At 45.5% G+C, this 17694-nt stretch overlaps 1 protein-coding gene across 1 annotated transcript in view; it reads right to left on the reverse strand.

Annotated features, from left to right (window-relative positions):
- The window catches only part of ESYT3 (extended synaptotagmin 3), a 101833-nt gene that overhangs the window by 43285 nt on the left and 40854 nt on the right, over positions 1-17694 (reverse strand). Inside the window, exons 6-9 of the mRNA XM_088475483.1 lie at positions 16672-16761; positions 12386-12441; positions 3258-3378; positions 1117-1293 (exon numbers count right to left, since the gene is read on the reverse strand). Of these exons, the coding sequence (XP_088331609.1) occupies positions 1117-1293; positions 3258-3378; positions 12386-12441; positions 16672-16761 (444 nt within the window). The remainder of the gene's footprint in view (positions 1-1116; positions 1294-3257; positions 3379-12385; positions 12442-16671; positions 16762-17694) is intronic.

The following is a 17694-nucleotide window of genomic DNA, read 5'->3' on the forward strand; positions in this document are numbered from 1 at the left end:
TCACGCTGCGGTGAGGCGCAGAGAGGAATACTGGTGCGTGCCATGAGACTAGGTCACGCTGCGGTGAGGCACAGAGAGGAATGCTGGGGCGTACCATGAGACTAGGTCACGCTGCAGTGAGGCGCAGAGAGGAATGCTGGGGCGTACCATGAGACTAGGTCACACTGCAGTGAGGCGCAGAGAGGAATGCTGGGGCTGTGCTATACAGGGGATGTTTCTCACCTTATACGCTAAGAACCTAATGAGTTGCATGTAATGCGGTTGCAATTCCAGCCACTTCCATTAATCAAAGTCCCATGTGAACACAATTCCTGTATTGTGAGTCAGACGCCATTATGTGACCGCTCCGCACCAGCCTTCCGTCAGTGGCATCCACCTTCTTTACTAGTAACGGCACATACACCTACCCCATGCTTGGTGCAGAAGATGCATCTGAAAATGGCGCGACTTCTGCATAGGCACAACTCAGAATAGGCTGCAACTCTGCGTATGGGATGTACGGGATGCAGTCAGGAAGCCAACGGTCGAAATGCCGATCACCGGCTTCCCGACTGTCAAATACCGGCAGGGTACTAATGACAGGCATCGAAATCCCGACGCCTCTCATTAGACCTATGCCAGTGGCCTGACATACCGAACGAAGGTAAGGCGGGCGCCAGGCGCGGACAGGCAGGCGGGGGGGTTAGGTTTTAGGGGTTCTGGGGGGGACTTAGGGTTAGGCACCCCCCCGGGAGGGTTAGGTTCAGGCCAGGGTAAGGGGGGTTTAGGGTTAGGCCCCCCTAAGGGAGGGTTAGGGTTAGGTGGGGGTAGGATTAGGGTTACTTACCTCAATCCATGCGGCCGGCGGTATAACATACTGATTCCCTGTATATACGTCCACAACACGCCAAAATGATGCTTCTTGAACGTGCGAGCGTCCTGTTGCCGATGGCGATAATGACTAAGATGCGTACGTCTCGGAACCGCTCCTAGATGCTCTAAGCTGCGTATCTAAGCCACAAAACGTGCGCAACTGGCTAAAAATTGCGAGATGTAGCGGACAGCACAGAATCAGACCAGTGTATCCGCAATACAACAAAATGGTTCCACTAATAACTAAATCAGCTGCCTCCTCACCTCATACATCTCGTTCCAGCGAGGGTTCAGATTCTCCCTGATGGTTTTGCTCTTGAAGGTCTGGTTTCCCACCCGCAGGACGGCGTAAGGGTCAGACTTCCCCTTTATCATCCCCCTCAGGTAAGTGTCCTTAGGGATCAGGTTTTCAGCTTCAATCAGATAAATTCTTAACACCCCCTGAGACAGAGACACAGAGTAATTAGTATATTTCATCAAATCCGACCCATTCCCTCTTACTGATACCCTATTTATCAATGTGTCTGATACTACTGTATAACACCACATAGCTCCCAATTCTGAGGAAACCCGCATCCGCCGCCCCATAACATTATACACTTCCACAGGGCAAGTACCACCTAGTAACAAATGTCATTATTCAAAGGATTAATATGCTGGATATACAGATGTTCTACTAGATATAGCAGAGGCTCAGACAGATATAGCTATAGGTGTGTACGTAGCCTTAAGGTGCAGACACACTAGACGATATGTTCCCTGAGCGATATCGTCTAGAATGTCCCCGGCAGGGTGTGCTCAGTGTTGTTCATGACATTGAGCACACCCACTGAACGATATTAACGATATCGTTCAGCGCCGGGCTCTCTCCCCCATTCCCCAACATGCTGCAACCTGACAATATCATCAGGTTGGCCTGCCTGTTTGCCAGATGAACGATGAAGACGAACGCACAACATTGCGGGAACGCGCAACATTGGTCGTTCGTCGTTATCGTTCATTGGTTAGGTGAAAAAATGGACGATAAAGTGAACGACTGAACGATAACGATATCGTTATCATTTAGTCGTCCACTTTAAATCACCCAGTGTGTACGCACCTTTACTCTCTATCCCCTGAACAGACTGAGTATAGCAGAGGCTCTGTACAATCACTGTCCGAGTTACTCTATATCACCTGTACTGTGTATAGCAGAGGCTCTGTACAATCACTGTCCGAGTTACTCTCTATCACCTGTACTGTGTATAGCAGAGGTACTGTACAATCACTGTCTTAGTTACTCTATATCACCTGTACTGTGTATAGCAGAGGCTGTATACAATCACTGTCTTAGTTACTCTCTATCACCTGTACTGTGTATAGCAGAGGCTGTATACAATCACTGTCTGAGTTACCCTCTATAACTTTCAGTGACTGATATAAGCAAACAAAAAAAAAGATATGCAGGAGTTAAAAAGAATAAGTTTTTTCCCAATATCGCAGATTCTAAATTATGGCCATAACATATCTCCACACCACATATCTACTGCTTCATAACGTATCTCCTCACTTCCTCGTGTCCTAGCTCAACACATATCTACTGCTTCATAATATATCTCACTTCCTCGTGTCCTATCTCACCACACATCTACTGCTTCATAATATATCTCACTTCCTCGTGTCCTATCTCACCACACATCTACTGCTTCATAATATATCTCACTTCCTCGTGTCCTATCTCACCACACATCTACTGCTTCATAATATATCTCACTTCCTCGTGTCCTATCTCACCACACATCTACTGCTTCATAATATATCTCCTCACTCCCTCATGTCCTATCTCACCACACATTTACTGCTTCATAACGTATCACCTCCCTTCCTCGTGTCCTATCTCCCCACACATCTACTGCTTCATAACATATCTCCTCACTTCCTTGTGTCCTATCTCATCACACACCTACTGCTTCATAATATATCTCACTTCCTCGTGTCCTATCTCACCACACATCTACTGCTTCATAATATATCTCACTTCCTCGTGTCCTATCTCACCACACATCTACTGCTTCATAACGTATCACCTCCCTTCCTCGTGTCCTATCTCCCCACACATCTACTGCTTCAGAAAGTATCTCCTCACTCCCTCATGTCCTATCTCACCTGCATCATAACATATCTCCTCATTCCCTCATGTCCTACCTCAACACACATCTACTGCTTCATAACATATCTCCTCACTCCCTTATATCTTCCACTTATATCTTAACATAAATCTATAAGTCTAATACAAGTTCCAGTATTATTGTACCTCAAATAAATGTCTCATATGCTCCTTGTATATCTCGCCCTATGTCAATGTCACTAGTATAATACATGTGCTGTCACCTGTTAGCTCTTTGCCAATAATCATGAACACTTACATGGGGCACCGGGAAGCGGAGTTGGGCAGCATTCACCTTGCCACTCAGAGGGAATGTGAATCTGTTGGGCAGCACCAAATATGATGCGATGAGGTCGATTATCATACCGTCCGACATGTCACTGTTACAGATAAACAAGAAGATATTTACTAAGAGCTGGAATTAGAGCAGTATAAAATCACTTTATTATTATATTTTAATTATAAGGTGCCACGAGGGTTCTTAAGCACCTTACAAGGGGATACAACTGACAACAAGATATATAAGTGCAGCTGGGTATAGACAGTATATAATTCACAGATACACAATTAGAGGTTAGCATAATTATGTTAAAGGGAAGATGGCTCTGCTCATATGCAGGCCCAATGCACCCTAGGCAGAACTTCAGCCTACACCTCCCCCCTACCCCCATTACACTTACTGACACTCGACATACATGCGTTGTTAATATATAATATACAGAATATTATATCTAATAAGAAGAAATGTATGTTGTGTCAGTAAGTGTAATGGCACTGTAGACAGCATAGAATATACAATATATAGTATACTATCTACAGCGCCATTACACTTACTGACATACACACATATACATTTACTGTTAATATATATAATATATACACACACATACATTTGTTAATATATATAAAACACACAACATGTTACATATAATAAAACAAACAAAAATGGCAGCTGCTCAATCAATCTAGCAGTACTAATCAGGTGCATGAAAGGGAGGGGTCATACTATCTAGAAAAAGGAGGGGGATTTAACCCCCTATTGTACCTCAGCACACTGAATAATACCTGCAACAATATATGAAGACTATATGGTCATAGAAATTCAGAGATATTAGTTGCATGCATTTGCAAACACATGGGAGGCTGCTGGGCCACGTCACGGCTTCTCTGTTACCAGCAGTCCCTAACACTAAGGGGTTCACGTCCGGGGCGCAGTGCACCCCAAAAAACGTCCAGCCCAGGACCCCCCCAGGGCATCACACGAAAATGGAAAAAGAGTGACAGTGCAGTGTAAAGTATAGATGTGTGTGAGTAATCATTAAGTGTGGAATGAGAGGTTAAAATATATGTGAAAAAATGTTGTTATGAGTTGCATGAAGGAGCCAGCATCAGTAGGGCATGCTGGTTCTAGTAGTGCTAGTTGGAGTTCCCAGGGGTGACTCCCAGGTAAGCTGGCTCTCAATTTGGATGCATTTATGTATGTGCCTTTATCATGAGGCCTTACATTTGACAAAATTATATATGTGCCTTTATCATGAGGCCTTATAATTGGTATATTTTACATTTGGGGTGAGCGTTTGGGCGTAGGGCCCCCGGGACTGGTCTGGCTGGGCCTCCTCAGGGCATCACCACTTAATACACATAGTTGCTTTTCACATCACCTTTTATGTTTGTTTATTATTCATGTATTTTTCACATATATTTTAACCTCTCATTTCACACTTAATGATTACGCACACACAGCTATACTTTACACTGCACTGTCACTCTTTTTCCATTTTCGTGTGATGCCCTGGGGGGGTCCTGGGCTGGACGTTTTTTGGGGTGCACTGCGCCCCGGACGTGAACCCCTTAGTGTTAGGGACTGCTGGTAACAGAGAAGCCGTGACGTGGCCCAGCAGCCTCCCATGTATTTGCAAATGCATGCAACTAATATCTCTGAATTTCTATGACCATATAGTCTTCATATATTGTTGCAGGTATTATTCAGTGTGCTGAGGTACAATAGGGGGTTAAATCCCCCTCCTTTTTCTACTTATGTTACATATAATATTGTACATATATGTGGGTGAGAAAGGTATTAGTGCTGAGAGCAGACACTGTACAGGTGACACAACATGTTACATATAATACAGCACATATGTGAGAGGGGTATGTGTAATGTATTAGTGCTGAGAGCAGACACTGTACAGGTGACACCACATGTTACATATAATCGTGCACATATGTGAGTGAGAGGGGTGTGTGTAATGTATTAGTGCAGAGAGCAGACACTGTACAGGTGACACAACATGTTACATATAATACAGCACATATGTGAAAGGGGTATGTGTAATGTATTAGTGCTGAGAGCAGACACTGTACAGGTGACACCACATGTTACATATAATATAACACGTATGTGGGTGACAGGGGTGTGTCTAATGTGTTAGTGCTGAGAGCAGACACTGTACAGGTGACACCACATGTTACATATAATACTGCACATATGTGAGTGACAGGGGTGTGTGTAATGTATCAGTGCTGAGAGCAGACACTGTACAGGTGACACGACATGTTACATATAATCGTGCACATATGTGAGTGACAGGGGTGTGTATAATGTATTAGTGCTGAGAGCAGACACTGTACAGGTGACACGACATGTTACATATAATCGTGCACATATGTGAGTGAGAGGGGTGTGTGTAATGTATTAGTGCTGACAGCAGACACTGCACAGGTGACACAACATGTTAGATATAATCCTGCACATATGTGGGTGACAGGGGTGTGTGTAATGTATTAGTGCTGAGAGCAGACACTGTACAGGTGACACCACATGGTACATATAATATAACACGTATGTGGGTGACAGGGGTGTGTGTAATGTATTAGTGCTGACAGCAGACACTGCACAGGTGACACAACATGTTACATATAATATAACACGTATGTGGGTGACAGGGGTGTGTGTAATGTATTAGTGCTGAGAGCAGACACTGTACAGGTGACACCACATGTTACATATAATCGTGCACATATGTGAGTGACAGGGGTATGTGTAATGTATTAGTGCTGAGAGCAGACACTGTACAGGTGACACCACATGTTACATATAATCGTGCACATATGTGAGTGACAGGGGTGTGTGTAATGTATTAGTGCTGAGAGCAGACACTGTACAGGTGACACGACATGTTACATATAATCGTGCACATATGTGAGTGAGAGGGGTGTGTGTAATGTATTAGTGCTGACAGCAGACACTGCACAGGTGACACAACATGTTAGATATAATCCTGCACATATGTGGGTGACAGGGGTGTGTGTAATGTATTAGTGCTGAGAGCAGACACTGTACAGGTGACACCACATGGTACATATAATATAACACGTATGTGGGTGACAGGGGTGTGTGTAATGTATTAGTGCTGACAGCAGACACTGCACAGGTGACACAACATGTTACATATAATATAACACGTATGTGGGTGACAGGGGTGTGTGTAATGTATTAGTGCTGAGAGCAGACACTGTACAGGTGACACCACATGTTACATATAATCGTGCACATATGTGAGTGACAGGGGTATGTGTAATGTATTAGTGCTGAGAGCAGACACTGTACAGGTGACACCACATGTTACATATAATCGTGCACATATGTGAGTGACAGGGGTGTGTGTAATGTATTAGTGCTGAGAGCAGACACTGTACAGGTGACACGACATGTTACATATAATTGTGCACATATGTGAGTGAGAGGGGTGTGTGTAATGTATTAGTGCTGACAGCAGACACTGCACAGGTGACACAACATGTTACATATAATCCTGCACATATGTGGGTGACAGGGGTGTGTGTAATGTATTAGTGCTGAGAGCAGACACTGTACAGGTGACACCACATGTTACATATAATATAACACGTATGTGGGTGACAGGGGTGTGTGTAATGTATTAGTGCTGAGAGCAGACACTGTACAGGTGACACAACATGTTACATATAATATAACACATATGTGAGTGACAGGGGTGTGTGTAATGTATTAGTGCTGAGAGCAGACACTGCACAGGTGACACAACATGTTACATATAATCCTGCACATATGTGGGTGACAGGGGTGTGTGTAATGTATTAGTGCTGAGAGCAGACACTGTACAGGTGACACCACATGTTACATATAATATAACACGTATGTGGGTGACAGGGGTGTGTGTAATGTATTAGTGCTGAGAGCAGACACTGTACAGGTGACACAACATGTTACATATAATATAACACATATGTGAGTGACAGGGGTGTGTGTAATGTATTAGTGCTGAGAGCAGACACTGTACAGGTGACACAACATGTTACATATAATCGTGCACATATGTGAGTGACACGGGTGTGTGTAATGTATTAGTGCTGAGAGCAGACACTGTACAGGTGACACCACATGTTACATATAATATAACACGTATGTGGGTGACAGGGGTGTGTGTAATGTATTAGTACTGAGAGCAGACACTGTACAGGTGACACCACATGTTACATATAATACTGCACATATGTGAGAGACAGGAGTGTGTGTAATGTATTAGTGCTGAGAGCAGACACTGTACAGGTGACACCACATGTTACATATAATATAACACGTATGTGGGTGACAGGGGTGTGTGTAATGTATTAGTACTGAGAGCAGACACTGTACAGGTGACACCACATGTTACATATAATACTGCACATATGTGAGAGACAGGAGTGTGTGTAATGTATTAGTGCTGAGAGCAGACACTGTACAGGTGACACCACATGTTACATATAATACTGCACATATGTGGGTGACAGGGTTGTGTGTAATGTATTAGTGCTGAGAGCAGACACTGTACAGGTGACACAACATGTTACATATAATACAGCACATATGTGAGAGGGGTATGTGTAATGTATTAGTGCTGAGAGCAGACACTGTACAGGTGACACCACATGTTACATATAATATAACACGTATGTGGGTGACAGGGGTGTGTCTAATGTGTTAGTGCTGAGAGCAGACACTGTACAGGTGACACCACATGTTACATATAATACTGCACATATGTGAGTGACAGGGGTGTGTGTAATGTATCAGTGCTGAGAGCAGACACTGTACAGGTGACACGACATGTTACATATAATCGTGCACATATGTGAGTGACAGGGGTGTGTATAATGTATTAGTGCTGAGAGCAGACACTGTACAGGTGACACGACATGTTACATATAATCGTGCACATATGTGAGTGAGAGGGGTGTGTGTAATGTATTAGTGCTGACAGCAGACACTGCACAGGTGACACAACATGTTACATATAATCCTGCACATATGTGGGTGACAGGGGTGTGTGTAATGTATTAGTGCTGAGAGCAGACACTGTACAGGTGACACCACATGGTACATATAATATAACACGTATGTGGGTGACAGGGGTGTGTGTAATGTATTAGTGCTGACAGCAGACACTGCACAGGTGACACAACATGTTACATATAATATAACACGTATGTGGGTGACAGGGGTGTGTGTAATGTATTAGTGCTGAGAGCAGACACTGTACAGGTGACACCACATGTTACATATAATCGTGCACATATGTGAGTGACAGGGGTGTGTGTAATGTATTAGTGCTGAGAGCAGACACTGTACAGGTGACACGACATGTTACATATAATCGTGCACATATGTGAGTGAGAGGGGTGTGTGTAATGTATTAGTGCTGACAGCAGACACTGCACAGGTGACACAACATGTTACATATAATCCTGCACATATGTGGGTGACAGGGGTGTGTGTAATGTATTAGTGCTGAGAGCAGACACTGTACAGGTGACACCACATGTTACATATAATATAACACGTATGTGGGTGACAGGGGTGTGTGTAATGTATTAGTGCTGAGAGCAGACACTGTACAGGTGACACCACATGTTACATATAATATAACACGTATGTGGGTGACAGGGGTGTGTGTAATGTATTAGTGCTGACAGCAGACACTGCACAGGTGACACAACATGTTACATATAATACTGCACATATGTGAGTGAGAGGGGTGTGTGTAATGTATTAGTGCTGAGAGCAGACACTGTACAGGTGACACCACATGTTACATATAATACTGCACATATGTGGGTGACAGGGTTGTGTGTAATGTATTAGTGCTGAGAGGAGACACTGTACAGGTGACACCACATGTTACATATAATACTGCACATATGTGAGTGACAGGGGTGTGTGTAATGTATCAGTGCTGAGAGCAGACACTGTACAGGTGACACAACATGTTACAGATAATACTGCACATATGTGAGTGACAGGGGTATGTGTAACGTATTAGTGCTGAGAGCAGACACTGTACAGGTTACACAACATGTTACATATAATATAACACGTATGTGAGTGACAGGGGTATGTGTAACGTATTGGTGCTGAGAGCAGACACTGTACAGGTGACACAACATGTTACATATAATACTGCACATATGTGGGTGACAGGGTTGTGTGTAATGTATTAGTGCTGAGAGCAGACACTGTACAGGTGACACCACATGTTACATATAATATAACACGTATGTGGGTGACAGGGGTGTGTGTAATGTATTAGTGCTGAGAGCAGACACTGTACAGGTGACACAACATGTTACATATAATCGTGCACATATGTGAGTGACAGGGGTGTGTGTAATGTATTAGTGCTGAGAGCAGACACTGTACAGGTGACACAACATGTTACATATAATATAACACGTATGTGGGTGACAGGGGTGTGTGTAATGTATTAGTGCTGACAGCAGACACTGTACAGGTGACACCACATGTTACATATAATATAACACGTATGTGGGTGACAGGGGTGTGTGTAATGTATTAGTGCTGAAAGCAGACACTGTACAGGTGACACAACATGTTACATATAATATAACACATATGTGAGTGACAGGGGTGTGTAATGTATTAGTGCTGAGAACAGACACTGTACAGGTGACACAACATGTTACATATAATCGTGCACATATGTGAGTGACAGGGGTGTGTGTAATGTGTTAGTGCTGAGAGCAGACACTGTACAGGTGACACAACATGTTACATATAATCGTGCACATATGTGAGTGAGAGGGGTGTGTGTAATGTATTAGTGCTGAGAGCAGACACTGTACAGGTGACACCACATGTTACATATAATATAACACGTATGTGGGTGACAGGGGTGTGTAATGTATTAGTGCTGAGAGCAGACACTGTACAGGTGACACCACATGTTACATATAATATAACACGTATGTGGGTGACATGGGTGTGTGTAATGTATTAGTACTGAGAGCAGACACTGTACAGGTGACACCACATGTTACATATAATATAACACGTATGTGGGTGACAGGGGTGTGTGTAATGTATTAGTGCTGAGAGCAGACACTGCACAGGTGACACGACATGTTACATATAATATAACACGTATGTGGGTGAGAGGGGCGTGTAATGTCACTGTTTGGGTTCTGCCAGGCTTTAGTAATACAAGGACCCACCCATCACATGGGACATTTTATGGGCTTCCTCCTCTCTGTTTACCTGGCTGTAAAACTAGCAGCAGGTTCTAGGATAACACTTAACTCTTACTGAGGAAAACGTTCCCTGGTCTCGTCTGGTTGTAACATGAGACCCATAAACATGTCCAACCAAAACCACAGGACATTAAGCTGCGGGCACCGTGCCAGTCTCACACAGCAGACAAGCTGGGCACATTGGATTCCTCAGCAAACATTTACTCAGTAATGCCCCATCCGGGAGACGCTTCATAGCGGCAGAAACTGCGACATGTCTATTACTGATATACCTGTAACTGGCAATACAATAATAATAAGTGCCCATGTAATGCCCTGTACAGGTGACGAGGGCACGTCCGTCTGGCTCTGACTTATAACTGTTACTGTCTTCACTCCCATTCATGTAACACGGCACCATCTAAATAACCTCATTATAATATAACGGTTTCATTTCATCCAGAGACATGTACCTCCCATTGCTTACGTGATTTCGCACTGCGCATGCTCAGACAATGAGCGCAGGTCGCAGGTACGAGAATGGAGAGTAAACGCATCTGCCCTTCCAGAGAGGCAGAACGCGGTAAAGGCGTTTGCACGCTGATGTGGCCCATCAGACCGGCGTGTAAGCGTCAATGCGCCTGTTTGGAGGCGTTTCCTTTTGCACCGAGCATACTGCAGCTGCAAGTACATGCAGACGATGATGAATTGCGGCAATCCAGGTGCCTGCGCTGACAACGCAGAGGCGCTGGGTCACCGCCATCAGGGGGCACTGATGTATGAACGACCCTCTGGTCCTGGCCTTCCAGGGGGCACAGACACGCCTCCAAGGTGATGTGGCCAAGCCCCCCCCCCAATTTACTTCCAACTCACCAGCAGCCCTAATGTCTTTATAAATCCCATTTGGATGATACTTCTGCTTTATATGTAACTGATTGAACCCAGCACCTGCTTAATCTCGCCCTGTACACAGATTCCGAGTGTTCTGGGCACTCATCCCAATTCTAATCCGTGAGTCACACTGAACAAGGAGAATTTCGGCTGATGACTTCACACCTACCTGAGAAACCCTCAGACACCCGTATTCTGGGCCTTCTGCCCGAGCCTCCTCACCCCCCTGACATGTGACTGAGCTGGAGGTGTGTGACAAGTGCCCCTGTGCCTCCTACCCACTGTGCCAGTGGAACGATTTTTTAGAAGACAGTGGCCCTCCCTCAGGGTGGAGGTTGTGTGACAAGTGCCCCTGTGCCTCTTACCCACTGTGCCAGCAGAATGATTTCTTAGAAGACAGTGGCCCTCCCTCAGGGTGGAGGTTGTGTGACAAGTGCCCCTGTGCCTCTTACCCACTGTGCCAGCAGAATGATTTCTTAGAAGACAGTGGCCCTCCCTCAGGGTGGAGGTTGTGTGACAAGTGCCCCTGTGCCTCCTACCCACTGTGCCAGTGGAATGATTTTTTAGAAGACAGTGGCCCTCCCTCAGGGTGGATGCTGTGACATGTGCCCCTGAGCCTCTTACCCACTGTGACGCTGTCTAAAAGTTGCTGACACTCCCTGTGGGGGATCTGCAGCTCAACCACCCAGATGTAACTCTCCTGAGTGATGAATCCCGGCTGTCTGGAAATTCAGGTTCTGCTTTCCCTGGCATGTTGGTACAAGAGGCTGTTGTGTCATCCTATTGTCTGCGCACAGTACTGGGAACCCTACATCCACGTAAGAAGTGATGAGTTGTACTAACAGCAACAACTATATACCACAGTGTTAATATTAATCAGGTTATAGGTGACTGCTGAGAGCGGTAACAGCAGGCAAATAATATACTGGTTGAATATAAAATAATTACCTGACTCCTGGGATTTCAAGGATATTGGTTAATCCCGTCCAGTTAATTTCCAGTTGCTAAAACAAAAAAAATGAATAAAGATCAGTAAAACATGGAGAACAAAGGACCTGATTCAGACCCGCTCGCTAGATTCGTCCGCTCGCTAGATGCGTATGCAGATTCAGCAATGCAGGCGATCGCACGGCAAGGCATAAGCACGCCCACTATGTCTTAGCGTGTGATCCAATTGTTTATGCAGACACCCACTAACCAGTCTTAAGATGCCCACTTGTGCACGTCATCTCCAGGAAGTGTATGCAACCATCGGATACGATCGCAGCGTTTGTGGCTGACCATACCCTGCCGCAAGCACTGCGAGCACTTCAGTGTAGATTTCAGCCAAGTGATGTCTACTATGACGCTGCCTCTTAATTATGCACGCCTCTGAAACGGCGTTGAGACGCTCAGGCACACCTGCGTTCGCGCCTCCACTTGTCCACTTCCCGATCTCTCGCACTGGTTAGCACACGTGCACTGCAATGCGGACGCATGTGCAGAAGGCAAACAGTCGGCTGGCTGCGCGCGAACGCATCCTAGCGTGTGGGTCTGAATCAGGTCCAAAGCGCATATATAAAGAACAGCAAATGACAGCGAAACACAGACTAAATTTGTGAAATATGCATTCTGATATTGGGCGGGATGCACTAACGTCAGAAATGCGTAAATAAATTTTTCAGGAGTCTGACCGCATTTCTCATATGCATTAAGGTGATGCGGTGGGCAACGTCATCTTCAGATGGTGTTGCCCAATAGAAGCAATAGATCCAATTGGATCCCTCCCAATACCCTCATTCGCACAGGACAACTCTTACCGAGAGAACTGTCCTCTGCGTGTTTCTACATGCATACTGGCGTAATTCATGCATACATCAGTACCCCCTGATGGCGGTGATCCAGCGCCCCTGCATTGTCAGCACAGGCGCCAGGACTGCCACATTGTCTATTATTTCATAGTTAAACACATTTGGGGTAAAAATGGATCATTTTATTTCAAGAGCGCAGGCAAAAAATGTGTGTATACTGAGCTTCATCCTGCTCTGGAACAGTAGTATATGCGCCTGGGTTACACCAGTAGTATATGTGCCTGGGTTACACCAGGAGAGAACAGTAGTATATGCGCCTGGGTTACACCAGGAGAGAACAGTAGTATGTGCGCCTGGGTTACACCAGGAGAGAACAGTAGTATATGTGCCTGGGTTACACCAGGAGAGAACAGTAGTATATGTGCCTGGGTTACACCAGGAGAGAGCAGTAGTATATGCGCCTGGGTTACACCAGGAGAGAACAGTAGTATATGCGCCTGGGTTACACCAGGAGAGAACAGTAGTATATGTGCCTGGGTTACACCAGGAGAGAACAGTAGTATATGCGCCTGGGTTACACCAGGAGAGAACAGTAGTATATGCGCCTGGGTTACACCAGGAGAGAACAGTAGTATATGTGCCTGGGTTACACCAGGAGAGAACAGTAGTATATGCGCCTGGGTTACACCAGGAGAGAACAGTAGTATATGCGCCTGGGTTACACCAGGAGAGAACAGTAGTATATGCGCCTGGGTTACACCAGGAGAGAACAGTAGTATATGCGCCTGGGTTACACCAGGAGAGAACAGTAGTATATGCGCCTGGGTTACACCAGGAGAGAACAGTAGTATATGCGCCTGGGTTACACCAGGAGAGAACAGTAGTATATGCGCCTGGGTTACACCAGGAGAGAACAGTAGTATATGCGCCTGGGTTACACCAGGAGAGAACAGTAGTATATGCGCCTGGGTTACACCAGGAGAGAACAGTAGTATATGCGCCTGGGTTACACCAGGAGAGAACAGTAGTATATGTGCCTGGGTTACACCAGGAGAGAACAGTAGTGTATGCGCCTGGGTTACACCAGGAGAGAACAGTAATATATGTGCCTGGGTTACACCAGGAGAGAACAGTAGTATATGTGCCTGGGTTACACCAGGAGAGAACAGTAGTATATGCGCTTGGGTTACACCAGGGGAGAATAGTAGTATATGTGCCTGGGTTACACCAGGAGAGAGCAGTAGTGTATGTGCACCAGGAGAGAACAGTAGTATATGTGCTTGGGTTACACCAGGGGAGAACAGTAGTATATGTGCCTGGGTTACACCAGGAGAGAACAGTAGTATATGCGCCTGGGTTACACCAGGAGGGAACAGTAGTATATGCGCCTGGGTTACACCAGGAGAGAACAGTAGTATATGCGCCTGGGTTACACCAGGAGAGAACAGTAGTATATGCGCCTGGGTTACACCAGGAGAGAACAGTAGTATATGTGCCTGGGTTACACCAGGAGAGAACAGTAGTATATGTGCCTGGGTTACACCAGGAGAGAACAGTAGTATATGTGCCTGGGTTACACCAGGAGAGAACAGTAGTATATGCGCTTGGGTTACACCAGGGGAGAACAGTAGTATATGTGCCTGGGTTACACCAGGAGAGAGCAGTAGTATATGTGCCTGGGTTACACCAGGAGAGAGCAGTAGTGTATGTGCCTGGGTTACACCAGGAGAGAGCAGTAGTATATGTGCCTGGGTTACACCAGGAGAGAACAGTAGTATATGTGCCTGTGTTACACCAGGAGAGAACAGTAGTGTATGTGCCTGGGTACACAGGAGAGAACAGTAGTATATGTGCCTGGGTTACACCAGGAGAGAACAGTAGTATATGTGCCTGGGTTACACCAGGAGAGAGCAGTAGTATATGTGCCTGGGTTACACCAGGAGAGAACAGTAGTATATGCGCCTGGGTTACACCAGGAGAGAACAGTAGTATATGCGCCTGGGTTACACCAGGAGAGAACAGTAGTATATGCGCCTGGGTTACACCACTAGAGTACAGTAGTATATGTGCCTGGGTTACACCAGGAGAGAACAGTAGTGTATGCGCTTGGGTTACACCAGGGGAGAACAGTAGTATATGTGCCTGGGTTACACCAGGAGAGAGCAGTAGTATATGCGCTTGGGTTACACCAGGGGAGAACAGTAGTATATGCGCTTGGGTTACACCAGGGGAGAACAGTAGTATATGTGCCTGGGTTACACCAGGAGAGAACAGTAGTATATGTGCCTGGGTTACACCAGGAGAGAACAGTAGTATATGTGCCTGGGTTACACCAGGAGAGAACAGTAGTATATGTGCCTGGGTTACACCAGGAGAGAACAGTAGTATATGCACCTGGGTTACACCAGGAGAGTACAGTAGTATATGTGCCTGTGTTACACCAGGAGAGAACAGTAGTGTATGTGCCTGGGTTACACCAGGAGAGAACAGTAGTATATGTGCCTGGGTTACACCAGGAGAGAACAGTAGTATATGTGCCTGGGTTACACCAGGAGAGAACAGTAGTATATGTGCCTGGGTTACACCAGGAGAGAACAGTAGTATATGTACCTGGGTTACACCAGGAGAGAACAGTAGTATATGTGCCTGGGTTACACCAGGAGAGAACAGTAGTGTATGTGCCTGGGTTACACCAGGAGAGAACAGTAGTATATGTGCCTGGGTTACACCAGGAGAGAACAGTAGTATATGTGCCTGGGTTACACCAGGAGAGAACAGTAGTATATGTGCCTGGGTTACACCAGGAGAGAACAGTAGTGTATGTGCCTGGGTTACACCAGGAGAGAACAGTAGTATATGTGCCTGGGTTACACCAAGAGAGAACAGTAGTATATGTGCCTGGGTTACACCAGGAGAGAACAGTAGTGTATGGGCCTGGGTTACACCAGGAGAGAACAGTAGTGTATGTGCCTGGGTTACACCAGGAGAGAACAGTAGTGTATGTGCCTGGGTTACACCAGGAAAGAACAGTAGTATATGTGCCTGGGTTACACCAGGAGAGAACAGTAGTATATGTGCCTGGGTTACACCAGGGGAGAACAGTAGTATATGTGCCTGGGTTACACCAGGAGAGAACAGTAGTGTATGGGCCTGGGTTACACCAGGAGTGAACAGTAGTATATGTGCCTGGGTTACACCAGGAGAGAACAGTAGTGTATGTGCCTGGGTTACACAGGAGAGAACAGTAGTATATGCGCCTGGGTTACACCAGGAGAGAACAGTAGTATATGGGCCTGGAAGACTAAAGCCGCACATCCACTTGCCAATTAAACTGAGCGATTGAACGATTACGACATCATAATCGTTCAATCGCTCGTTAATCATGCATAAATCGGCCAGTATAATGCCGCAAACGACATCAGTATAACAGAACCTTGCACTTACCGGCTTTTGGATGAAGAACATTGTCACAGCTCCAATAAATGGCACATCAGACAATAGAGGAGCCAGTATCACCCGTAATGTCCCATGGACCTGTCCAGAGACACAAAGGACAGTAACGCAATATTACATGAGATGATGATACAGACAATGGGAACATTATATCACTGGGGGAGCAGAACCATAGGACCAGTATTTATTCCACAGTAATATAAACCAGATTTCCTTAGAAATGTCTCATAATAACTGATCTTTTATTGGGTAAAACGCGTTGGGTCTAATATAATAGATTTCATGCACCAGCTAATTTACTATCTTACAGGATACAAGAATGAGCAGGAATCAGCAATAGGAAACGGCTCTACCTCTACTGGGCAGCATGGTGGGAATGTGGTTAGCATTACACAGATATGTCCTCATACACTGTTTCTAAAGTCGCGCCAAATAGCCACTCTTAACGCCCCAGGTCTCGGACAACTCGTCTGCGACCAATCGTCTTTCTCGCTCAAAATGTGCCTCTTATTCACATAAATAAAACAACTGGAAGCGAGAGAACTACATTGCCAGCTTACACTGATGAATTTGATGTGCGGCGTTTGTACATCTGTGTGCGCAGGAGTCTGAAGCTGCGTAAGAAGGGGTCAGACGCTTCATCTGTGACTTTGTACGAGTGTAAAACCGATTCCTGTGCGGTTAATGTCGCAGTCCAGCGTCTCTGATACACTGTGAGCGGCTGTTCACAGCCTCTGCGATGGGTAATTTTGAAATTTAAAGGAAAGTGTGGTACTCTGCTCCTCTGGTGTCTTCTCAGCAAGCTTTTATGGTGTGTAGACGCTAGATGTATGAGGGCACGCTGTATACATTATATGGCACAGTGGTGGATATATCAAAAGTCATGGAATAGCAATATATAAAGGTAATGGTAGGTGGAATCGCCATACGGTGACATCTTGGAAATGCCCAGACCTGCATCCGTTGTAAACTGATGTCTCGTGAGTCAGTTTGAACACCGCCTAGGCTGCTCAC

Source organism: Taudactylus pleione, unplaced genomic scaffold (genome assembly GCF_031769625.1).
Source record: "Taudactylus pleione unplaced genomic scaffold, aTauple2 ptg000173l, whole genome shotgun sequence".
In the NCBI taxonomy this organism is placed as follows: Eukaryota; Metazoa; Chordata; class Amphibia; order Anura; family Myobatrachidae; genus Taudactylus; species Taudactylus pleione.